This window comes from Acinonyx jubatus, chromosome A1 (genome assembly GCF_027475565.1).
Source record: "Acinonyx jubatus isolate Ajub_Pintada_27869175 chromosome A1, VMU_Ajub_asm_v1.0, whole genome shotgun sequence".
Taxonomy (NCBI): domain Eukaryota; kingdom Metazoa; phylum Chordata; class Mammalia; order Carnivora; family Felidae; genus Acinonyx; species Acinonyx jubatus.
Genome location: NC_069380.1, coordinates 143,120,382 through 143,147,075, shown reverse-complemented (window position 1 = coordinate 143,147,075; position 26,694 = coordinate 143,120,382). Strand labels below are relative to the sequence as shown.

Here is a 26,694-nt window from a genome sequence, read left to right as displayed (position 1 = left end):
ATGTCCCTGCAAACATCAGCACTTTGTGTCTGCTTGGCAGTGGGGGTAATTTCACAACAAACTGATCAATAACAAAGGGTTTGGGGGAGCTATTTTAACATCCTAAGAACCAGAAGGTGTATTTTGAACTAGGGCTTGAGGAGTGAGGGTCCACTCTACCTGGCAGTCAACAGCCAGGGGGAAGAAAAGGTAGTCAAACACTCTAAAATCAGTTTCTAAAGCAAAATGTCCGCATTCTCTGGACAACATTTAACAAATCAATCCTTAACCTCCCACCGTCTGTCCAGTTCTTCAGATGGCTGTTATCCTCACTACTTATTTACTTAGCAAACACCTGTATTACCTCAACCAGGCACACGCTGAGTTACGTACATTACTTCATTTAATTCTGTCTACAGTCCTCTGACCTAAGTACTGCTGTCCTCCCTTTACACTTGAGAAATTCGGGCTGCTTCCAGCTTTGCCAAGCTTGGTGGCCCCGGATTTGGCTTCTGACACCCAAGAGAGAGCTCTTTCGCGCTCCTCGCGATATTCCCGGCACCTCGAATCCCACTTGCCAGTGCACCGGACGGGCCCTGGCGGCCCGCGGGGCGCGGGGCTCGGGCCGAGGGCTGCGGCGCCGGCGCCGTGCGGAGCGAGCGTGGTTTCCGCGCTGACCTGCTCGGCCCGACGCCCTCAGCCCAGGGGCTTCGCGGCGGGCCCGGCTATGGAGCGCCCCGAGCCCGCCGAGGTGCGCATGAGCCAGGCCATCCAGCCCGCGCACGCCAACCCGCGCGGCGAGCTGAGCGCGGGGCAGCTTCTCAAGTGGATCGACGCCACCGCCTGCCTGGCTGGTAGGGGGCCGACGCGGAGGGACGCTGCGGGGGGGGGGGGGAGGGGGGGCGGAAGGGTAGCGCGGAAGGCCGGCGTGGCGGGGGTGGCCGGCCGGCTTGGATACCGGGATGTAGGGTGGTGGGGGTCGGGACATGAGAGGATCCCGAGGCCAGGGGTGCAGGCCGACCCATCCCAGTACGGAAGCAGACGCTTGGCGCCCCAGTCCTCACCATTCCTGGACCCGGGGTCCGTGAGGAGAGAGAGGCAAGGAGAGGGTATTTCCAGCTGTGAGTAGTTGGGGACCCTAACGGTTGCGGTAGTTCATCCAACACCGGGAATGACCTAGACCAGTGATTCTCAGACCTTTCAGCCTCAGGACTCCTTTACCCCATTAGGTAAGTGAGGACCCCGCACTTTTGTTTATGTGGGTTATTTTGTTGATATTGACCATCACCGAAATCTTTTGTTATTTTTTAAAATATTTATTTTTTGAGAGGGCACAAGCTGGGTTGGGGCAGCAGAGAGAGGTGGGGGTGGGGGGAGGGACAGAGGATCCCAAGCGGGCTCTGGGCTGACAGCAGTGAGCCTGATGATGGGCTCAAACTCAGCAACCCTGAGATCATGACCTGAGACGAACTTAGATGCCCTACTCACTGAGCCACCCAGGAGACCCTCAAAATCTTTTAAAATGAATTCATTTAAAAAGAACAAGAATAAACCCATGACATAATTTTATTGAAAAATAACTATTTTCACCAGTAATAAAACTATGCTTAAAGGCATGCTCTTGGTTACATTTTTGCAAATCTCTTTACTATCTAGTTTGATAGATTACTCCTTTCTTACATCTGCTTCTGCATTCAGTTTGTTGCTACCACACCTTATTTCGTCTCCTCTCAGGACCTTTGCACCTGCTTCTCATTTTACCATTATGACCTTCTTTTGCCCTGTCCATGCATTACATCTCAGCTTAAACAGCCTTTCCTCAGAGAAGTCTTTCTTGACCACTTGTTTACATTTGTACTCTTCCAGCGGTTTTAGCAGAATGCCCTTTTTTATTTCCTTCCTACTGCTTAGCACAATCTGTAATTATTTTGTGTGTTGATCTCTTCACCTCTTTATTTTCTGCCTGGCCAATTCACATGTAAGCTAAAGTTAGTTCTCCAGTGCTTAGTAAGCACTAAACAAAAACCTCTGCTTTCATGGATAGGTAGGTTGGTGATGAATGGGTCTAGAACTTGGAATCTCATTTCTGAAATGAAGTCAGACTTTGCAAAACGCAGGAACAGACCCGGCAAAGGTATATTGTGAAGGAAAATATGTTAAGATTAAAAACTAAAGCTGGAAGGAGCTTAAGATCATGTTTCTTAGGACTCTTATTTTACAAAGGACAAAAGTAAAGTTCAGATGATGACAGAACCCCGCTTTTCTCACTGAGTAGCAATAGAGTTTCTAATCCCGTGTGTTAACCGCCCCCAAAATTTAGTCATATATTCATGCCAATCTGTTTGTTTGTTTTCTGTTTGTTGATAGGTCTGTTTGGTTTCTCTCTTAACAGTTTTTATCAGTATTTGAGGTTGATTATAATAACATAAATAATGGAAGAATAAATGTAAAATTAATTCCCATCTAAGGGAAACAAGTGTAAAAATCACTGAGGTTGCTAATAAAAATGATGCCTATTGCCAAGGCAACTGAATACATTATGTGAATAATGAAGTGATCATTTTGTGCTTCTGTCCTGTAAAGAATAAACAATTGCTGTGCTGCAATTGTCAGAAAAGTGTCTGCCTTTTTACATCTTTGGAAACTCAGGCCATAGACTGATTCAATTGATAACCAACTGCTTTGGATTAATAGCTCTGTTGCTAATAATACAACATTAAAGAAACCTTTATGATAAAGTTAGTTTGGAAACATGGAAATACCTGTGTTAAACACTCTATGGTGAGAAGCACCACATAAGCAAGAGACGTTATTTAGTCAAGGTGCAACAGAATCTGTGGCAGAGAAATGCTCCGCCATAGTGCTGTCCTTTCTTTGATAAGAGTAGTACAAAAACTGGTTTTCCTGGCATTTTCCCAGCCAGAGTTCCTTGTTGACCAGCACTTTTCCACAGGCCCATTACTATGATAAATAATGATCCCAGCCATAGACCTAAGGCTCTTCTGTGACACCCAGACACTGCTAGATTCCAAAAGATCTTCTCAATATTTAAATAAAGATTAAATATGTTCACTATCATTTTGGCATTAAACCTCATTTCTGTCAGTAGTCCCATTTTTCTAGTCTTTCCTTAAGCCTAGAGGAATGAAACCATATCTGAGTCATTCTCCACCCTCTGTATACATTTCTTATTTTGAAATATCACAAACTCACCCTTTTCTGTATTGCATTTCTGAATCTTGTCCAGGGTTCACTCTCTTAGGAATGGCATGCAGTCCATCCAGTAACACAAGTCAAAAATCTAGAAGTCATCCTTCTTGATACCTCTCTCTACCTTGCTTCCCCCTCCACATACTCAACCCATGAACTAAGTCCTATCAGTGTTACCTTAAAGAAATCACTCAAACCCAACCACCTTGCTGTGGCTCCACTGCCACCACCTAGGCCAACCTATCATCATCCTTCATATGAACTTCAGCAGTGGTTTCTAAACTGATCATCTCCATTCATTCTGGTGTCCTCTCCACACTACATCTAAAATATTTTTTGAAGGTGCTAATCTGATCATATCATTGTTGTTTATCTCCCCCCCCCACCCCCCCGTCTTCTTTATCAAGAGTTACAAGCATTCCTCTTCTGGCATAGTAAGTATCTCCTATTAGAAAAAAAAAGGCACATAGATAACTGTTATAAACTCTGGATAAAACAGTAAATAAAACCTACTTATGGGCAACTGACAGGTGAAAAAAAGCAGATTTAAACACTTGGAAGTCAACACTTGGAAGAAGAGAATGGTACTAGCTAACTTTCTCTGTTTTGTTTTAGTTTTTTAATGCCTTTAAGCCTGAAGAAAGACCTTACTCTGCTCCCAGCCAAGTTTTTGATGGAAAACCCACAGACTTGCTGATTTGAAGAGCTATAGGATTTGGGGAAAACACAGCTACTTAAATGTGAGGAGGAAGTTTCAAGAGAGGAGAGAACTGAAGAGGCAGAGCTGTATAATCTATCTATATTTTTGGCTCAAATCTCTGGTGAAGCTTGAATCATGCATGCATAGAAGAAACTCCAGCCTTGCTAGATGATGCCAAAAGAATTGGGAAAGGGCTGTTACAACCTCTAGGGAGATAGAGTTTTATAGTGGGAATTTAGTTAAGTACTTACTTGGAAAAACAAAACAAAACAAAACAATACTGTTTAGAGAAACATGTAAGAACCCATAATTTCTACAATGTATCACTCACAATGGCTAGGATATAGTCCAAAATTACTTTATATACAAAGAAACAGGAAAATATGATGCATTCTTAAGTGAAAAGATAATGGTGATCAAGCCTCGATGATCCGAGTGTTAGAATTAAGCATCCATTATTCTATAGCAGCTATAATAAGTATGCTTGAGGATGTAATAAAAACTCATCATAAAATAAAAATCATCATAAAGAATGAAAAGATAGTAAGTCTCAAGAGAGAAGTAGAAACTAAAAAAAGAACCAAATGAAAATTCCCAAACTGAAAATTACAGCATCTGAAATTTAAAAATTCACTGGATAGGGGCGCCTGGGTGGCTCAGTCGGTTGAGCGTCCAACTTAGGCTCAGGTCACGATCTCGAGGTCCGTGAGTTTGAGCCCCGCGTCGGGCTCTGTGCTGACATCTCGGAGCCTGGAGCCTGTTTCAGATTCTGTGTCTCCCTCTCTCTCTGACCCTCCCCCGTTCATGCTCTGTCTCTCTCTGTCTCAAAAATAAATAAACGTTAAAAAATGTTTTTAAAAAAATAAAAATTCACTGGATAGGCTTAACAGCTGATTGGAGGAGAGTAAGTAAACATAAAGATGGACAATAAAAATTACTCAGTCTGAAGAAAAGGAAAAAGATGAATTTAAAAAATGAACAAGTGAACAGATATATCAAAACCACATCAAAAAGTATAACATACATGTAAAAGAAGCCCCAAAAGAAATGAGACAAAGTCTGAGGCATAAAACAAACATTTAAAGAAATAGTAGCTGAAATTTTCCCATATGTGGTGAAAGACATACATTTACAGATTCGAGATCATAGGACACCAAGCAAGATTAATACAAACACAAAACAAAACAAAACCTCACATCTATCACAGGCAAACTATGATGAAAAGAAAATCTTGAAAGCTGGCAGAGAAAAACACTGTGCTATACATAGGAGAACACTGGTTAGAATTACTTATGACCTCATCAGAAACAATGGAATCCATAAGACAGATATTGAACCAATATCTTCAATAATAATTATAAAACTGTCAACCAAGAGCTTCAAGGCCCTGTGCATAGTCCATTCTCAGCCGACCCTTCAGCCTTACCGTACCAGCTCTCCTTCTTGCTTTCTGCATTTTATCCTTAAAGACTTTGATCAGGATCTTTGCAGTTCCTTTTGCTCAGTGTGCTCTCCTTTTCTCTCTTCTTCCTCCTCAACACATCTATTTTTATCCTACTCATCCTTCACATGTCAGCTGAAGCATCCCCTCCACTTGGACATCTGCCCTGACATCCTCGCTAGGTCTAGTTTCTCATGTTATGACTCCCATAAAATTGATGTTTTCTTCAGGGCACTTAATTCATTTTGTTATTTATTCCTTTAATTAATCCATGGCTTCCACTAGTCTCCAAGAGAACAGAGATCATGGCTGTTTTACATTTCCATCACCTTACATAAAGGCTAACACAGCACAGGTATTCAGTCAATATTAGTTAAAGGAATGAATGAATGAAGATGCCACCATTTTAATCAGTCATCATCTCATACCTGGATTACAACCACTTACCTAGTCTGCTACTGTTTCCAGCTTCTCTGTTTCCCACGGGAAATCAGTAATAGCTTTAGAGTTTCTCCACTTTGATTAGCATACTGTATGAAAGACAATCAAAATCAAGAACCAGAGCAAGCTGGTCCTGTTAAATTAATATCTGACACACTTGTAAAAAAAACAACTGCATATAATCACACATAAAAATTGTGATCATATATTGGTTCCCCATATTTCTATTTTCTATTTTTAATTTCATGACCCTTAAAAGTCTATAGCGTAAACCATGGCTGTTGAGCATCTGAAGCCCATCTTTAGCTAAGCACTTCTCTGAAGAGTGTTCCTTGGTTGGTCTTTTCTGAGAGTTCCTATTGCTTCTGTAGTCAAAATCACTATTTGGAACATTGTATTCAATCTTTCCAAGCCTGGATTTCCTCGTTTGTAAAATGAAACTAGTAATAGTACCAACCTCATGTAATTGACATGCATAAATACTTAGTTCAGTGCCTGGCCAATAATAAATGCTTAATAAATGGCAACTATTATTATGATAATATTTGTTCATGATCCCTAATGCAATCTAGTATAGTGTTGTATATACATAATAGATACTCGATATATACAATCAAAATATATAAAAATAAAAAAATTAGTCTTATTGATTATTGCACTTTAGTTATCATTTAAATCATTCAAAACTGGTTATTCATATTGGCATACATGGTAACATTTTATTAACAAGAATAGTTTAATAAACTCAACATCCTGTTCTCTCAGGTAACTGGAACGAATGTCTATTAGGTACTCCTTAGTGAATGTCTTATAGCCTGTATTTGCAAGGATCTGGTACTTCTCTGGAAATCTTAAGCTCTAAAATGGCATCTACTATAACTGGCTCTCTAATTGCCACTGAGCAGACTTATTAAGAGATAACACTGACTTCTCAGTATTGGGAAATCAGTAGGAATTTAACAAATGTTTGATACACTGAATTCAATTGAGCCCATCTTGAGTATTTCTAGAGTCTGGTACTTTTACATTCCCTTCCTCTCATTGAACTTTATGGCTGGGAAGGCAGTCATTCCTTCTCCATCAATCACACACTAACTATGGTTAGTTTTCTGGTAACTCAGTTTGTGTTATGTGCATGTTTGGAAGAACAGCTAGTTATTTCCAACTTATAAAACCAAAATGTGCAATTTTCTACAAATTAGATTATAGAGAGGAGTGTTCTAAATAGCTGCTCTCTGGAGTATTTCCCCATGTCTCTTTACCTGGCACTATCAAGTAATATTGTAGTTAAAGTAATCCACACAAAGAATACAACTATAGTATAATTCACTGACTTTCTTTTTCATGTCTCTAAAAGTGTGAAGAATAAAGAGTGAAGTCTCCAAAATTAAAATGAGGTTCAAAGCACCTAAAAAGCCGGTGCAGTCTGTTTGGGTTTTAACTGAATGTTCGTCAAAATCAAATTCTGACAGAAGCACATGTCAACATTTTTCCTAAAGAGATTAAGTTATGATATTTTTATATAAAGCAAAATCAACAATCAAAAAATATCTCAACAAATTAAATGCAGGCATGGAATATGGATAGCTAGGGTTCTTCCCTAATCTCCTTATACCCTATTTAATATTCTCCTCTCCAACATAATTACTGCATACAGAATTTGGTAATAATGAACAATAAATATTGACTAAATATCTAATAGATGCTGAATATTTCTCTGCTACTCAAGAGAAGTTGCTCTGCAATTTGGGGTCTGATGTCAGTGTCTCCTATACTATTCAGTACTTATACTTGTTAAGTAGTCTAAATATAATCAGCTTCTGGTTATGTGGGATAATGGATACAGCTTTGATGAATTGTTTTTAAAACAAAAGAAGGGTCATATTTAACAAAATATTTAAAGTTGGTACTAACTTAATAAAATTGCTATTTAAATAGCTAGATATACTAGGTATTGGTTTTGAATTTCAAATCAAAGACAGTACAATAATTTCCATTCAGTAGAAGTACAACTTACAGAGCAAAAGAACTGTCATTGATCCAGATCATCTCTAAGTGTGGGCATAGTGGTACTTCACTGAACCAGAGGATGATTACTAGAATACATCCATTTAACTTTTATTCTTTTCCCTTATGCTGAAATATTTAAACATAACTATTAATTAACACATTTTTGCCTGTTTTTGAAGCTGAAAAGCATGCTGGGATTTCCTGTGTTACAGCCTCAGTGGATGACATACAATTTGAGGAGACAGCTAGGTAAGTGGTATTGCTCTATCACACCTTTCTCCTGGGCTTTTTGGCTCATTTGCAACATATATTTGCATTACCTATGCTTGTTTATTTGGAGTCAATGATCCAATTTGTTAATTAAATATTTGACCTAATGTAAATCAATAAAATAGTAATTGCAGGACCTACTTTTAGTAAACACTTTGAAGTAGAAATTCATAGTCCTGATTTTATTGAGAAATAGCTCTCCAAATGGATGCATTCTGGTATGAGGCAGAGCTGGATTTCTAAAAGCTGATTCTTAATGGCTCCTTCCTCTACAAGAAGAATAATTAATGATAATAAGAGTATGATGGTGAATTTCATCATTAAGTTGTTGAGTGAACGTTAATTCATGTGAATACAAATGTTAAATTATGAAAAACATTTAATGTGTGAGAGTGTTTATGTGCTTTACCATCTCCTGTTGTAGAAAATTTCAAGATTAACAAATGTTTCAAACATATACAAAAATAGAAGAGTACAGTATATCCCCAAGGACCATCACCTGACTACAATAATAATAAGCTCATGGAAACTCTTGTTTTATCACTACTTCTCCATACTTCCCCACACACCTAGATTATTGTGAAAGGAAATCCCAGGCATCATTTATGAATATTTCATTATATATTTCTATATGATAAGGACTCTTTTAGAAAACATAATAATATAATAACAATACCATTAACAGAAATCATTATTCCCAATGACCTCAAAAGATATTTTTTAAAAAATTAAACAATTGGTTTCTTGAATCAGGATTGAATATGGTTGATAGGGCTTTTAACATAAAATTTCGCTTCTTTCTTTTCTCCTAGTTTTTTTTTTTTAAAGAAACCTGGTCATTTGTTCTGTAGAGTTTACATTTTGTATTTGCTCATTGTATCCCTGTTTAACCTGTTCACCCACCCTTTGTATTTCTTATACAATGATAGTTACATCTAAAAATTGGTCAGATGAAGGTTTGATATTTTGGTAAAATTAGTTCTTGTCAAGAGCACGTAATGTCTAATGATCATTACTTAGAACCATTATTTCATTACATATTGGCAGAATGGTAATGTGCTAATACTATCATTTGTTCTTCATTTATTTTCTGAAGTATTTGTGTAGAGAGACTCATTATCTCATTAATTACTTGGTTACCCTTAAGTAAAGTTTGTCTAGGAAAGACAAGCTTAATTCTTTCTCTTTATTTAGTGTCATTGTAAGCCCATGGATTTTAACATATTTGATGCATTTCAATTCTGACAAGATGGGCTCATCTTTTACATTTCCTTACAAAAACTTAGTCATAAATTTCTTCAAAAGAAATTGTAAGTAGAGATCACAATTTGGGCAGAAAATGTGCTCATTTATATAGGGTTGGTCATTGTTTCTAGATTTTTTCCAGTGGACAGAATTAAGAATTATTTGTTTTTTTAAAGAGTTTATACTAGGGGTGTCTGGGCGGCTCAGTTGGTTGAGTGTCTGACTCTAGATTTCGGTTCAGGTCATGATCTTCTCGTTTGTGGGGTCGAGCCCCACATGAGGCTCTATGCTGACAGCAGGGAGCCTGCTTAGGATTCTTTCTCTCTCCCTCTGCCCATCTGTCCCTCTCGTGCTGTCTCTCTCTCTGTCTCAAAATAAATAAATGTAAACATTTAAAAATAAATAGTTTATACTAATAACTGTAATAAATTAGCATTATATGGTTTTTTTAAGGAGGATTATATGTTTTTATGTTTGTATCTCTGGTTTTGTTTTTGTTTTTCCCTGAATATCTTGATCCTTGAAGACATGAACATAACTTAAAAGGAAAAGGAAGAGAGAAAGTCATCTGTTTCTGGTCTTGGATGGTTCTCAAGGACCATGGGGGTAGTTGGCATTGTTTTCAAGCCCTAAGTAGTCTTGTCCAATGAGATACTCAGTTTATCTCCCCAACCTTACTGTTTACATTTACCTGTTTGGCATTTATTTATTTAGATACAAGCAAAATTAAATTAAATGAAACCACATGCATAAAAAAATCACTTCTTCAAAGCTGATACAGAAGAAATTTTTGGTAGAAATTAGAATCATAGACATGGAGAGACCTTTATAGGTCAGCCCAGCTTTCTCTTTGTAACAACAAGAAACTGAGGCCTAATTCCCCAAGCAAGCCAGGAGACAGAGGGTGCTTAGAGTCTGGATTTCCTTATGCTTAATCCAGTGCTTTTCCCAACCCACTGCTTCTGCTTTTGTGATCAGCAACTTTTACTGAACACTTCTCAATGGTTGTTCTCACAGGCAGCTGCAGTGTCACTGAAAGAGCTCTTGACATTCTAGAGTCTTGTAGATGCAGATAGAGACCCACTGACTAAACTCACATACTAGCTATGTGATTTTCCTTGAAGTAGAAAAAATTGATAAGTGTTTGCATATCAGCAAAATTACAAATTACTATAAACCCAAACTTACTTAAGACTAGATGAAGTGCCATTATTAATTTAGGAGTTCCAAAAGTGTATTGTAATAAAGTATCTATCACATACTTTCCAAACTTAAATTCTGTAACTTACACTTAACTAGCAATCTCATCACCAAAATATGGGTTAGTTTTTTTAAGCCATTTTGTGTTGGTGTTATCAAAAAGGATTTGTGGCCACTAACATCATGGAAAGGGTCCTTCTTCTATTTTTTACATGGGACCTGAATCATAAAAAGAGAAAATTGAAAGCTACCTACAGAAAACCATATATTGATGGATTGGGAGAAGATGGTGGCATACGAGGACACTGGGCTCACCACGTCCTGCTGATCACTTAGATTCCACCCACATCTGCCTAAATAACCCAGAAAACCGCCAGAAGACTTAGGCGAACGAACTCTCTGGAGCCAAGCGTAGATAAGAGGCCCATGGAAGAGGGTAAGAAGAGCGGCGGCGAGGCGGTGTGCGCTACACGGACTGGTGGGATGGAGCCGGGGCAGTGGAGGGCAGCCCGCCCGGCAAGGCAGAGTCCCCAGAGTCTGTCTTGCAAAAGCGGAGGGGCCGGACTGCGTGAGTTCTGACAGCCAGCGGGACTTAACATCTGGAATGTTAAAAGTCAACAGCTCTGCTTGGAGAGCGGGAGGGCGAGAGGACACTGGGAGGGAGAGGTGTTGAGCCCTGGAAGTCAGAGCTCAGCTTGGTGGGGAACAAAGGTGCTGGCTAGTGCCATCTCCCTCGCCCATCCCCCAGCCAAACTCCAAAGGGAACCAGTTCCCCTCAGGGAACTTGTTTGCACTGCGCAAACACCCAACGCTGTGCTTCTGTGGATCCATCCCTCCGACAGATCTGCCTACCTCCCAGTGCCACAGGGCCCCTCCCGAAGCGGACCACCAAAGGCAAGGCGAGCTGAGTCTGCCCCTCCCACCCCTGTGCACCTTGAAGATCCACCCTGGCTAATACACCAGATCCCATCAAAGCAGCACCATAAGCCTGGCAGTGTGCAAGTAGCCCAGACAGATGCAGGGCTAATTCAACATTTGCAAATCAGTCAATGTGATACATCACATTAATAAAAGAAAAGAACCATATGATCCTGTCGATGCAGAAAAAGCATTTGACAAAATTCAGCATCCTTTCTTAATAATAACCCTCGAGAAAGTCAGGATAGAAGGAACATACTTAAACATCATAAAAGCCATTTATGAAAAGCCCATAGCTAATATCATCGTCAATGGGGAAAAACTGAGAGCTTTCCCCCTGAGATCAGGAACATGACAGGGATGTCCACTCTCACCGCTGTTGTCTAACATAGTGTTGGAAGTGCTAACATCAGCAATCAGACAACAAAAGGAAATCAAAGGCATCAAAATTGGCAATGATGATGTCAAGTGTTCACTTTTTGCAGATGTCATGATATTATGCATGGAGAACCCGATAGACTCCACCAAAGTCTGCTAGAACTGATACATGAATTCAGCAAAGTCGCAGGATACAAAATCAATGTACAGAAATCAGTTGCATTCTTATACACTAATAATGAAGCAACAGAAAGACAAATAAAGAAACTGATCCCATTCACAATTGCACCAAGGAGCATAAAATACCTAGGAATAAATCTAGCCAAAGGTGTAAAAGATCCGTATGCTAAAGACTATAGAAAGCTTATGAAGGAAATTGAAGAAGATGTAAAGAAATGGAAAAACATTCCGTGTTCATGTGTCGGAAAAATAAATATTGTCAAAATGTCAATACTACCCAAAGCTATCTACACATTCAATGCAATCCCAATCAAAATTGCACCAGCATTCTTCTCGAAGCTACAACAAGAAATCCTAAAATTTGTATGGAACCACAAAAGACCCTCATAGCCAAAGTAATTTTGAAGAAGACCAAAGCAGGAGGCATCACAATCCCAGACTTTAGCCTTTACTACAAAGCTGTCATCATCAAGACAGCATGGTATTGGCACAAAAACAGACACATAGACCAATGGAATAGAATAGAAACCCCAGAACTAGACCCACAAAAGTGTGGCCAACTCATGTTTGACAAAGCAGGAAAGAATATCCAATGGAAAAAAAACAGTCTCTTTAACAAATGGTGCTGGGAGAACTGGACAGCAACATGCAGAAGGATGAAACTAGACCACTTTCTTATGCCATTCACAAAAATAAACTCAAAATGGATAAAGGACCTGAATGTGAGACAGGAAACCATCAAAACCCTAGAGGAGAAAGCAGGGAAAGACCTCTCTGACCTCAGCCGCAGCAATTTCTTACTTGACACATCTCCAAAGGCAAGGGAATTAAAAACAAAAATGAACTATCGGGACCTCATGAAGATAAAAAGCTTCTGCACTGCCAAGGAAACAACCAACAAAACTAAAAGGCAACCAATGGAATGGGAAAAGATATTTGCAAATGACATATCAGACAAAGGGCTAGTATCCAAAATGTATAAAGAGCTCACCAAACTCCACACCCGAAAAACAAATAATCCAGTGAAAAAATGGGCAGAAAACATGAAAAGACACTTCTCTAAAGAAGACATCTAGATGGCCAACAGGCACATGAAAAGATGCTCAACGTCGCTCCTCATCAGGGAAATACAAATCAAAACCACACTCAGATACCACCTCACGCCAGTCAGAGTGGCCAAAATGAACAAATCGGGAGACTCTAGATGCTGGAGAGGATGTGGAGAAATGGGAGCCCTCTTGCACTGGTGGTGGGAATGCAAATTGGTGCAGCCACTCTGGAAAACAGTGTGGAGATTCCTCAAAAAATTAAAAATAGACCTACCCTATGACCCAGCAATAGCACTGCTAAGAATTTGCCCAAGGGATACAGGAATGCTGATGCATAGGGGCACTTGTACCCCAATGTTTATAGCAGCACTCTCAACAATAGCCAAATTATGGAAAGAACCTAAATATCCATCAACTGATGAATGGATAAAGAAATTGTGGTTTATATACACAATGGACTACTACTTGGCAATGAGAAAGAATGAAATCTGGCCATTTGTAGCAACGTGGATGGAACTGGAGAGTGTTATGCTAAGTGAAATAAGTTATAGAGAGAGAAACAGATAACATATGTTTTCACTTTTAGGTGGATCCTGAGAAACTTAACAGAAGACCATGGGGGAGGGGAAGGAAAAAAAAAAAAAGAGAGAGGAAGGGAGCCAAAACATAAGAGACTCTTAAAAACTGAGAACAAACTGAGGGTTGATGGGGGGTGGAAGGGAGGGGAGGGTGGGTGATGGGTTTTGAGGAAGGCACCTGTTGGGATGAGTACTGGGTGTTGTATGGAAACCAATTTGACAATAAATGTCATATTTAAAAAAAAGTTAAACAAAACCATGTATTTGTTTATAAACCATATCAGATATTAATTAAGTAATTAATTAAATTAATTTAAATTAAATTCTTAAATATTTATTGCCTATACAAAAAATACTGCAGTGGACTCAGTAAGATACATAAGTATTTGATTATGGCACAATTTTGAAGTGGAGTGGTCACTCAGTCTGGTGAGAGTCAGACAAACACATAATCATCAGAATAGAAAGCATGCTAGGATGCAGCCCTTGGGTGAGATACAAACTCCGTTCTGTGGGGTAGTTTAAAAGGTGCACATTTTGATTAGAAAATCAATGAGAATTTTACCATAGAGGAGTAGCATTTGATGTGTGCCTTAACTGAGGCATAGACTTTTTTTCTGGTGAATAGGAAAAGGACTTCACACAATGAGGCACTTGTAAGAACCTAAGCACCAAGATGGGAAGGAGCAGAGAGTGTTCAGGAAGAGCCTGGTCTGCAGAGAGGTGATGCCCAGCAGTGGACTGGAGCTACATAACAGAAGACCTTGAATGCCATGCTATGAAATTGGTTTTATTTAGTTGAGATTTCAGTTATTCCATTCATTTGACATTCAATATCGGGAGATTGGTGTGGAGAGCCAGGTTCTTGGAATTCTCCTACTTTTAAAGGCAGGACAGATTCACAAAACAAGAAAAATGGCTTCTGCTCTGCCCCCACCCCCAACTCCAAGTCTGAGAGACAGAGAAGCAAAACATTTTAGTAGTTGATGAGTACAAAGTATCACAGTAGCTTTGGAGAGGGACTCTAACTCTGCCTGGCACTATTACAGCAAATCTCTTCTAGAAACTTTACCAAACAGAGCTAGGAACTTTAAAAGGAAGAAATATAAGAAAAAAGAAAATTGGTTTGGTTGCATATGCTGGATGTGAAGATTAAGTTAAATTGGGAATGTGTGTGGAGGTTGTTAACACTAAGTCTAGTAGAGCCTCCATAACTATTAGTTGAATCTGTTGAGAGAATTTGGAAATATGGCTCTGAGTTTCAAGAATGATGTCCAGGCTAAAGATGGAGATTAGAGAATCATTTTAATAGAGATGACGGAATCATGGACAAGAACAAGGTCTTCTAAGAAGAGGGTGTAGTGAGAAGAGAATAGGATAAAGGACAGAAATTTAGGAGATGTTGACCCTGAAGGGATGGATTAAGGAAGAGAAACCAGTGAAGGAAGCTGAGATAGAGAAGAGAACACTGGTCTGGAATCCAAGGGAAGAGAAAGCCTCCTGAAGAAAGACATTAAAGAGGTGAGATGTTGGATTTAGCTTTTAGGAAATGACAGGGACCGGAAGTGAGATGTGGAGGCAATAGCCAGGTTCAAGTGGCTGAGAAGTAAACGGGAAACGAAGCCCTCAAACCTCTGCACCTGGCAAAATCCTCATCTTTGAAGACCCATCTCAAACATCACCTCTTCTGTGACTCCTTTCCCAGCTTTCTGAATTAGCTTCTTCTTATGGTTATCTTTGTAATACTCAATCTTTTCTTTTGAAAAATTTCATGGCACTGCACTTCATCTGTTTACATCCTGGTGACCTAAGTGAAGACTGGTCTCCTTGAAGTCAGGAGCCTCATCTTGTTCATCACGGTATCCTGAAGTCTTAGCTTAATGCCAGCACCAGTTGTAAACATTTCTTAAACATTTCAGTAAACATTTCTTTTTCTTTCCCTGATTTGTGTAAGCTTTATTTTTTTTCCAGAGGATTGACTCTAATTTTATTATTTTATTTTATTTTAAATCTGTGAGTTAGAAAAAGAAATGAGTATTTTAGGAAGTTTGAATATGGAGAAGAAGAGAAAAAATTTGAGATAGAATCGGCTTGAGAGAAACGTTTTTAGAAAGAAGTAGCCTTGGACATTTTCATAGACTAGTAAGGAGAGTCAGGGAAGGGGCAGAGGATGAGGGTACGAAAGAGGAAAGAGCTGACTAAGCCGGCCATGGTGGCTGAGAAGAGGTAACAAGGGCACAGGTACAGAAAGAGGTTCTGAAAGAGATCTAACGTTCTTCCTCTGAAACAGAAAAGTAAGGAGGATATAGTTCAAGTTTGAAAGTCATTGAGAAAAATTGAAGAGGATTGCATTAGGAAGACCCTTACCCTTACCTTCTGCTAAGGTTAAAGGATCAGTGGTAACTGAGGGGACTGAACACAGAAGGTTTGGAATAACTTCAGACTATATGACCAGAATCCCTATAATCATGAAGAGTGAATGGAGGGTCCATGTAAACCTGGTGAAGTTGATCAGTTTGCATGTTTCTCCATGTATTTGTTAACAGACATTTAAAAAAGAAATGTCATTTGTATAGGTTTGCTTGTCTATTTTAACTTCTCTTAAGGAAACAGCTGTGAGACAATCAAAGTATCCTTTGCAGGTTGTGGAAGTCCTTTTGCACACCAACTTTGCAAAGGCCTCTTTCTGTTTGAATAGAAGTAGGCAACCAACATATGTGTGGTTTACAATGACTGGCATCTGTTTGTAGAACTGTCTTTTTCTGTTATCATTAACCTGAAGTTTCATGCATAATCATTATCAGCGTGATAAGGAGTGATTGCACATGCATTTAAGTGAATCTTTAGGTCTGAAATGAGAGGTACTAGGATTACTAAGGTCACTCCCTCTTTTTTTAACTAGAGTTGGACAAGTGATAACCATCAAAGCGAAAGTTACCAGAGCATTCAGCACAAGCATGGAGGTAAGAGACCTCTTTTCTTACTTCTGCCTATTGGTGCTCTCTTTTCATTGTGTACAGAGGGCAGAGCAGGAGGCCTGGCATAATTTGGAGTTCATGAGGTTCTGAATTCCAGAAGATGCTTGAACCTGGAGTCAGTGTCACAGGTAAATAATAAGGACCTTGAGTTTCCTAGTCAACTCTGCTAAAATTAAATGTGATGCGACACACTATTTTTATATAGAAGGATACATAGGAAGTAAACATATAAGGGAGAAGGGCACTCTCTTGGTTCTTTACAAGCCATGGGTCTTATTTCTTAATTACACTGACTCTGCTTTTTCTCCATCTCTGCACCCTCTAGTGGAAACTAGCCCCATAATTAACTAGTTTTTGAAAGGTAGAGTAACTGAAGTGAGAAAGGAAGTTTAGATTTTTCTTCTTCACCCACTCGGTTTTATTTTCTTTACCATAGTTGTGAATGCAGCATTCTCAGGGGCTTTTGAATTTTCTGTTCTGATTGAACCAGTAGCAAAGGGTTTACTGGATCCCATTTTGCAACTTCCAGGTTGGTTTGTAGCAGTCCCTTTGATCTTTGGGCACAAAAGACATATAGGGACTTATATTTGTTTGTTAGGGCATAGCAGAATACCACAGACCAGATGGCTTAAACAACAGATATTTATTGTCTCACATCTCTAGAGGATAGACGTGCTAAATCAAGGAGTCTGTAGGGTTGATTCTTTCTGGGGGCTGTGTGAGAGAGTGTGTCCCAGTGCTTTCTTCTGGTGATTTGCCTTGGCTTCTGCCACATCATCCTGATCTCTGCCTTCATGTTCACATAGTGTTCTGAGGGTCTGTGTCCAAATCCCTCCTTTTGAGAAGGACATCAGTCACATTGGACTAGGAGCCCACCCTACTCTGGTATGACCCCACCTTAACCAATTACATCTGAACCGCCCTATTTCCAAAATAAGGTCACATTATAAGGTACTGGATTCAACCCATATTCCTATTCAACAGAACTATTTGACAGTAACCATACCTAATGGTGATGGTTTTACCCTGAGTTAGTCACTTTCCCCCAGTATCCATATGAACAGAATACAAAACACTTGAAATCAGAAAGGAAATCTTTGTGTTAAAAGTCAGCTCTGTCAGCAACAATCGTGATGGTACTTTCTCAGCCTCCCTACTACAGGCTAGCACTCTACCTTATATTCAGCCCAAACACATATAACAGCTCCTTTTCTTTTATCCTTTTCCTCCGATTCCATGAGAAAACGTAGAATTTCCAAAGGAAATTTGATTAAAAGCTAAGAAAAGAAAAACCGGTGAGTTTAAAAGCACAGATTTCTTTTTTAAATGTTTATTTTTTTGAGAGAAAGAAAGAGAGCATGCACGCATGCTCGAGAGGTGGGTGAGGACCAGAGAGAGCGGGGCGGGGGGTGGGGGGGGTGCAGAGAAACCTAAGCAGGCTCCATGCTGCATGCTGTCACCACAGAGCCCAACAAGGGCCTCTGTCTCATGAACCGTGAGATCATGACCTGAGCCAACATGAAGATTCGGACACTTAGCTGACTAAGCCACCCAGGCACCCCTAAAAGCACAGATTTCTGATCCCAAGGAAAGTAAATCCTAGCCTTGACTAGGGCTAATTTAGTCCCTCTTCCAAGTTGAAGTCTTCTGTGGTCTCTGCATATGTTGTGTATTCAATAAGGTCTGGCTGGTGGGAACACCAGACTCTCAGTTCTGCATAAGTTCTCGGGACTGCTCATGTTACACTCCCCAGGAATCATTTTTGCCTCAGAAGGTGCTCATGTCTGGCCTTGTAAATGTCCACCTTGTAAACGTCAGACTGGTGTCATCCCAAACACTTAACAGGACTCTGTGCAGATTTTTGGAATTCTTTCCTTTTGTAGTTACACTTTTTTCTGGGAATGCCCACAAATCCCAGGAGCGTTGGTCTTGATTTCTGCCTCCTCATTTCAGGAAGGTTCAGTTTCCCCTCCTTGGCCATAGTCTGGGACTTACCTTCTGGCTGAGAGCCCAGAAATTCAAGTGTTCCTCTTATCTGTTTCCCTCTTCTTAGTGGTGACATTTCTACATTGTCTGCTATTCTAGTGTGAAAATAGTTGGTTCAGTTTTCTAGTTGTTTTTGCAGCGTGTAATTCCAATCTGACCTACTTTTTCATGACACAAAGTGAAAGTCCCCCTTACGTATGTTTTTGAGACATTTGGCCGTCATACATAACTAAGTTAACTGTTCTAACAGAAGACAGTGTTTGGAACTCGTTTAAACTCTCCAGAATTGTGGGCTTGAGAATGGATGGTTTAAATTTGGTTAACCACTGTCGAGTTAACTTGAGTGTTACTGTGAAAATACTCACTTGCATTCGTAAGGTAAGTGATGTAAAATGAATTATGGATTATTGATTATTTTTGCACATGAGGTAGTTGGTGAAGATGTAGAAACAGCTGTTCTCTATAGTTAATAATACAGTGCTAAGCTAAGAGGCCTGATGTTGCCCATGAGTCCAAGAAGATAGTGTTACATATCAGGGATATGTGGGGCAAGTGTTTATTAGCCAAAATCTAACAACAGATTCCTGAGTTTACCAATACTTGTACAAAGTGAAATCCTCAGGACCTAAGCTTCAGATCTTTTCCCATAAGGAAATCCATTCCCTTGTAGTGTCACCAAAAAGTGCCTCAGCCACCTTCTTGCTCTTCCTGAAAAACAAAATTTCTGAAAAAGGCAACAAAGCTACTGATAACATGATGCAGTTTGTCCATGTTAACTCAGTTATAAAAGCCAGAGACTGAAGATTCAAAAAAGTTATGGTGTATCTCCTTAATGGTCTACGAGGCATTAATTAGTATCTTGTTTTCAAAAGCACATATAGTAATAATGGGATTAGAAAATACTTGTCAGATAATGCCAGTTTTTAAAATTATAACATGAAACTGTAAATATAGTGTGATAATTTTATGTAAATACATACACACACATAAAATGGGAATAAAATTCACCTAAACATTAGTGATTATTAATATGGGTAATGGGATTACTAATAATATTTACTCTGGGTAATCAGATTCCATTTTTATCATTTATGTATTTTTATGTTTACCAAATTTTCCATGTCAAATATCTATTTTTCTAATAAGAAAAAAGTTTTTTTTAAGTTTATTTATTTTGAGAGAGAGAGACAAAGCATAAGCAGGGGACAGGCAGAGAAAGAAGGAGAGAGAGACTCACAAGCAGGCTCCGTGCTGTCAGCACATGAACTGTGAGATCATGACCTGAGCCAAAATCAAAAGTTGGACACTCAACCAACTGAGCCACCCAGGTGCCCCAGAAAAAAAGTTATATTTTAATTTTATGGGACATCACTGAAAGAACAGTATTGCTTAAAAATAAATTAAAATGCTGATTTAATTCAAAAACAAAAGAACATTGAAATGCATAACTGAATTTTGATTGCTGTGATCTCATCTGTTTTCTGGATGGCTGAACGTTTACTTATTTATTTTTCTTTTCATTTTAGATCAGCATCAAGGTGATAGTACAGGACATGCTCACTGGTATTGAGAAACTTGTTAGTGTGGCTTTCTCTACATTTGTAGCCAAACCAGTTGGAAAAGAAAAGGTAAATTTTCTGTCTGAAGAAGTATCTATGATGTAATTCAGGGACATAGTAATGATTGCATCAGAATTATTATGGAGAAAAAGACATTTCTTGTTACTGTGCAGTATGCTTTCCCAAGATTTTTTATCCATCAATATTTTTGTAAAATTTGTCCTTCTGTGGTAATACAGTGTTAAGCACCTTAGAGGAAGGGAGATGTAGTCAGTTTGTTAAAGAGGAAAAAAACACTGTGTTTTAAATGATCCAAAGTGCCTATCAGTTTCTCAAAAATAGTGTTTACTGGGTTACTTCTTTTCTTTTATGGTTATATAACTCAAAATTGAGTTAAAATAATTTTTTTTTTAAAAAGGAAGAGCAGTTTAGTCAGCACTTGCATATTATAGTCCAATCATTTGTTTATACCTGAAGGAAGAACGTCAAAGAGGCTGAACTGTTGAAGTTTAGAAATAAACTTCAGGGCATATGGAGTAAAAACAACCTTAAAATATATGCATTATTCTGATATGTGTATGTGTGCCCAGCAGGCCTGCCTGGCTATGGGCCCAGAGCAGCTTGTCTATAGTCTGCTGGGGGTTTACTCATTGTTTCTTGGCTTTCATTTTTAGGATCAGGGGGAGGGTCCCCATTTAGTCTAAAGGTAATAATCCAATTTAGAATTAAATCTCTCACTGCAAGGATCACTTCAAACATGGGCATAGTAGCTTCTCCTAGTTCCATATTGAAGCAACAAGGGGTACTTCTTACTCTGCAAAAGTGTTCTTCAGCCTGCATCCAACTTTAGAGCCGGGACAAAGCCGTATTTTCTCTGTACCCAACAGAGATGACAGTAGGGCAGTACTCACCAGCAGCTCCTTACTTGGGCCAACAGGCAAAGATATAGATGGATCTGACGCAGTCCATCCTGATGCCTGGGTGGTAGGTGTCCCTGAAGAATTTTGTGCACCACGGAACTTCTCCCAGTCTCTGTCCAATATTAGACATTCAACAAGACATATTCCTATTGCCCAAGGGCATTCTATTTGAAACTGAAGTGCATATCAGCTAATACTGAAAATGCAGCTTTCTGGGCTATGTCTCAGACCTACTGAATTAGAATCACTAGTATAGGAACTTGGAATCTGTACTTTGACAAAGCATCCCAGGATCCTATGTTCACTAAAATCTAAGACATCGAGATAGGTCTTGCAAACCATTGTTTTTTTTCCCAGAGTCCCCCCAGATCTCCAAACCCTGAGAATGAGAGACTATGGGGGTGATTGCAGATTTTCCATATCTGAGAAAAAGTGACAGAAAGGAGTCCACATCACCATCCCATCCTGTTCCTTCCATGGAGAAGAACACAAGGACTATCGTTTTTCCTCTCAAGCTTGAGACTTCTCATTTTGGCTTCAGGGACTCATGAAATAAGAATACTATAGTAGCACTTCAGTTAAACCTGTCCTGAGCCTGAAGAAACTTTTTCTGAGAGCATTTCTGGGAAGTCAGATGCCTTATGGTCCTGCCATTATAGGTTGGCTCAGATAACCTTTATTGTAAAACAGCTTTCCCAAACGAATTATTTTCCAGTTAGTAATGTTCTTGTTCAGGGGCACATCACAAAGAGAGCCACAAAAAGTCAGTGGTTTGGTATGAACCAACAGGCCTACCTGCATCTGTATCCAAAGTGAGTTTGTTCCAGGATGAGACGGGCAATGGTTAACTAGGCATATTAGTTAGTTCATCAGTTTCATAGGCCGGATCATTGAAGGACTCACAGAACACCACAGGGTATGCTCGGGCAGGGCCTTACTAAACTAGAAGAGGTTGTTTGTAGGAGAAAGAAAGCACTGGCGAACAGCAGAGAAGTTTAAGACTTCAGGCATAGCTCTTGGGGTTCTTTTCCTTTATTATTATTATTATTATTATTGTTGTTGTTGTTATTATTATTTGTTTTTCATCATGATAGGTGTACTCTTTAATCCCTATCCCTTATTTCACCCATCCACCCACCCAGCTCCCTTGGGTGGAATTCTCTGTAATTAAGTCTGTTTCTTGGTTTGTCTTTCTCTCTCTCTTTCTCCTTTGCTCATGTGTTTTGTTTCTTAAATTCCACATATGAGTGAGATCATATGGCATCTGTCTTTTCTCTGACTGACTTATTTTGCTTAGCATAATACATTCTATATCCATCCACGTAGTTGTAGGTGGGAAGATTTCATTCTTTTTGATGGCTGAATAATAGTCTATTGTATATGTATATACCACATCTTCTTCATCCATTCATCTATCAGTGAACACTTAGAATGCTTCCATAGTTTGGTTATTGTAAATAATGCTGCTATAAACATAGGGATGCATGTATCCCTCTCAATTAGTGTTTCTGTATTTTGGTAATAAATACCCAGTAATGCTATTACTGGATCCTAGGGTAGTTTTATTTTTAATTTTTTGAGGAACCCCCTCTACTATTTTCCACAGTGGCTGCACCAGTTTGCATTCCCACCAGCAGTGCACAAGGTATCCTTTTTCTCCACATCCTCTCCTAACACCTATTGTTTTTTGTGTTGTTGATTTTAGCCATTCTGACAGGTGTGAAGTGATATCTCATTGTAGTTTTGATTTGCAGTTCCCTAATGATGAGTAATGTTGACTATCTTTTCATTTGTCTGTTGGCCATCTGTATATCTTCTTTGGATAAATGTCTGTTTATGTCTTCTGTCCCTTTTTTATTGGATTATTTGTTTTTGGGTGCTGAATTGTATCAGTTCTTTATATATTTTAGATATGAATCCTTTATCAGTTATCTAATTTGCAAATATCTTCTCCCATTCAGTAGGTAGCCTTTTAGTTTTGTTGTTTTCTTTATTGTGTGGAAACTTTTTTATTTTGATACAGTCCCAATAGCTTATTTTTGTTTTTATTTCCCTTGCCTCAGGAGACATATCTAGAAAAATGTTGCTATAGCCAATGTCAAAGAAATTACTGCCTGTGCTCTCTTTAAGGATTTTTATGGTTTCAGGTCTTACATCTAGGCCTTTAATCCATTTAGAGTTTATTTTTGTATATGGTGAAAGAAAGGGGTCCAGTTTCATGGTCTTGCATGTGTCTATCCAATTTTCCCAACACCATTTGTTGAAGACACTGTCTTTTTTTTCCATCGTATATTCATTCCTTCTTTGTGAAAGCTTAATTGACCATGTATTTGTGGGTTTATTTCTGAGTTTTCTGTTCTTTGCATGGTCTTGAATTTCTTTCATCAGTGTTTTACAATTTTCAGAGTACAGGTTTTTCACCTCTTTGGTTAAGTTTTTTGATAGCTGTTTTATTGTTTGGGGTGCATTTGTAAATAGGATTGTTTTCTTAATTCCATTCTCTGCTGCTTTATCATTAGTGTATAGGAATGCAACAGATTTCTATACATTGTACACTGCAACTTTACTGAATTCATTTTTCAGTTCTAGTAATTTTTGGGTGGAGTTAAGATTTTATATATATAGTATCATTTCATCTACAAATAGTGAGAGTTTCACTTCTTCCTTACCAATTCAGATACCTTTTATTTCTTTTTGTTGTCTGATTGTTGTGGGTAGGACTTCCAGTACCATGTTGAATAGAAGTGGTGAGAGTGGACATCCTGGTCTTATTCCTGACCTTAGGGGGAAGCTCTCTGTTTTTCACTCTCACAGTCCTTTTCAGTTATACAAAATATGCTTCATCTGGATGAAGATTGGAGAGCCAAGGCACAAGTTTACTAGGTGGACTTTTACACCCTGCTGGTCACATAACTAAAACAAGGTTGTATAGAGCTAAACCAGTGTAAGTTAGCAAGTCTCTATATATTCCTAAACAAATTAGACAAGGTACTCCAGGGGAATCTTAGACTTGAAAGCAGCATATTATGAATCCCTTAGCTATTTTGTAGTCTTGGCTAAGGGTCAGTGCCAGCCTTTAGGTGTCCTGGAAACAAGCATGGAATTATTCCCATCCAGCTGCAGGGTGACTTTTTCATGCACGCAGGTTAGCAGACAGGCTTTTCTGGCAGAGCTTGAGCCCTTCATTCTGCTGCACCATAGTTCCAGATTTCTGGAGGTCAAATTAAGCTTTGTTCTGACCTACTGATTATTTCAATTTGCTTATTAGACAATGTTTTCACTGTGTGATGAAATTTCCAAATTAGAAATCTCTCTCAGTACATGATACATTTCTCGAGTGCATCTTTATTCCCTTCCTTTGAGATTTTAATTTTGCAAAAAGTAGAAAACATTTCATAGTAAGAATTCAGCGGATTCAAAGTTCCTCTCCTCATTCATTAATTTGAAGAATTTTTTATTCTGTAGGCCTGTTGAAAATTTTGAAAATCAGGGAAAATTAATATTTGGAAAACTCTTTAAAGCATGTATTATATGAAGAAATAATTATGCCTATATTGACTTTTTTAGTTTAAAAATATTTTAAGAAAAAAACTTAGTCAAATAATGTGTGTGAAAACACCCAGGAATGGTCTATTTCAAAAATTTTTTTAACTTTTTTAACATTTTATTTATTTTTTGAGACACAGAGACAGAGCACAAGCAGGGGAGGGGCAGAGAGAGAGGGAGACACAGAATCCAAAGCAGGCTCCAGGCTCTGAACTGTCAGCACAGAGCCCAACACAGGGCTTGAATCCACGAACTGCGAGATCATGACCTGAGCCCCAGTCGGGCGCTTAACCGACTGAGCCACCCAGGAGCCCTCACGCATCATTGTTTTAATACCAAATTTTGAAAACAATATAAATGTTCACACAGATGATTTTATAACAAAATAAAAAACGTTCATGATATTTAACTTTATAAATGCAATTTTCTAAAAACCTCCTGGTTATACCATACTGCCCCTGGGAGAATCAGAGTCTTATTTGGATAACTTCAGTCCCTCACACACTATAGGAAAACTGGGATGGCAAGGTCATGGTGAGAACAACCATCCTAACTATCTTGCTATTGATTCAGGAGTTGAGCACCCCTGTATCTAGAGACTGGGAAAGGGCTGTCACTGGAATGACTGTTTGATTATGGCAGAGGAAGTGGCATCCTTCTGGACTCAGAGCAAAACTAAAATGTGCATAAAAAATACACTGTAAGGGTACTTCATGATGACAACTATGATATAACAAGACTAGATCTTTCTACTGAAGAGAGAGATGTACACATAATGTATTTAAAGAAGATTATTACTGGTGGCTCAGTCAGTTAAACATCTGACTTCGGCTCAGGTCATGATCTCACAGTCAGTGAGTTTGAGCCCTGCATCGGGCTCTGTGCTGGCAGTTCAGAGCCTGGAGACTGCTTTGGATTCTGTGTCTGCCTCTCTCTCTGCCCTCCCCTGCTCGTGCACTGTCTCTCTCTCTCTCTCTCTCAAAAATAAATATTTAAAAAAAATTTTTTTAAGTTTGTTTGTTTGTTTGGTTGGTTGTTTATTTATTTATTTATTTATTTTTGAAAGAGAGAGAGTGAACTCAAGCCGGAGAGGAGTAGAGAGAAAGGGAGAGAAAGAATCCCAAGCAGGCTCACTGTCAGCACAGAGCTCAATACAGGTGCCAATCCCACAACCATGAGATCATGACCTGACCTGATATCAAAAGTCAGATGCTTCATGGACTGAGCCATCCAGGTGCCCCCAGAAATACTCTATTTACTTGGAGTTAGAAAACAATGTAACATATCATTGGTTTTGCAAAATCCATGCTGCGCTGTTACAATTTAACAAGGCAATGAAAGATAAATGTTTTTCTTTCTCTAGATTCATTTAAAACCAGTCACACTTCTGACTGAGCAAGATCATGTGGAACATAATCTGGCTTCAGAGAGAAGGAAAGTTCGATTACATCATGAAGATACTTTTAAAAACTTGATGAAAGAAAATAGCGAGTTTGATGGTCAGTAAATCTACTTATGGGAACTTTAATTATATGACTGTGATAAGCAGAGGGGTCCTTTCTTAGAGTACATTTATTTTCACCTTGTTATTACAGTTCAGCCCTGGCAATGGTAGGTGTCTTCCCCAACAAACTCAGTGGCTGGAGAAGGAAGGGCCTGGCCAATTCAAAATATAACTGCAGTTATCTAAGACCTCTTTAAATTGGAGGATCTACAGGGGAGGAGAGAGGAAAAGAAGGGTCACAGGGACCAGGCAGTCCTTATTGGTAAGTATGCACTCAGTAGTGACCAAAGAATGGAGGAACAACAGCACAGGGATATGTCCATCTGGTGCTTCACAGTTTACTAAGCAGGCTCTCTTTCATTACTTCGTATGAACTGCTTATAATACCAACAGAGGAGAAAATGGAAAGTGAGCCGTGATGAGCCTTGCTAAAGATCACAGGAGCTATGAATGGAAGCGATAAGATTCTATTTCTGTTTCCTGGCTCTTCCCCCAATAGCACTGTTTGATTAGCCAGAGTGTCTTAGTTCTCTGGCTGCGAACCCCCAGGCTCTTGGAGGCCTCATGGGGCCAGAATGGCATGGAAAAGAGGGCCACTTTGC

General features: G+C 39.1%; 1 protein-coding gene across 7 annotated transcripts in view; it reads left to right on the top strand.

Annotated features, from left to right (window-relative positions):
* Positions 1–358: 358 nt before the first annotated feature.
* The window catches only part of ACOT12 (acyl-CoA thioesterase 12), a 53,765-nt gene continuing 27,429 nt past the window's right edge, over positions 359–26,694 (top strand). The window contains exons 1-5 of one of the 7 annotated variants that reach the window (XM_027039057.2): positions 359–833; positions 7,961–8,030; positions 16,502–16,562; positions 20,090–20,191; positions 25,952–26,087. In XM_027039057.2, coding sequence (XP_026894858.1) covers positions 707–833; positions 7,961–8,030; positions 16,502–16,562; positions 20,090–20,191; positions 25,952–26,087 — 496 coding nt within the window. In that variant the 5' untranslated portion in view covers positions 359–706. Of the gene's footprint in view, positions 834–921; positions 1,209–7,960; positions 8,031–16,501; positions 16,563–16,619; positions 16,706–20,089; positions 20,192–25,951; positions 26,088–26,694 lie in introns of those variants that run through there. The other 6 variants (XM_027039038.2, XM_027039044.2, XM_027039031.2 and 3 more) reach the window with 6 other exon arrangements.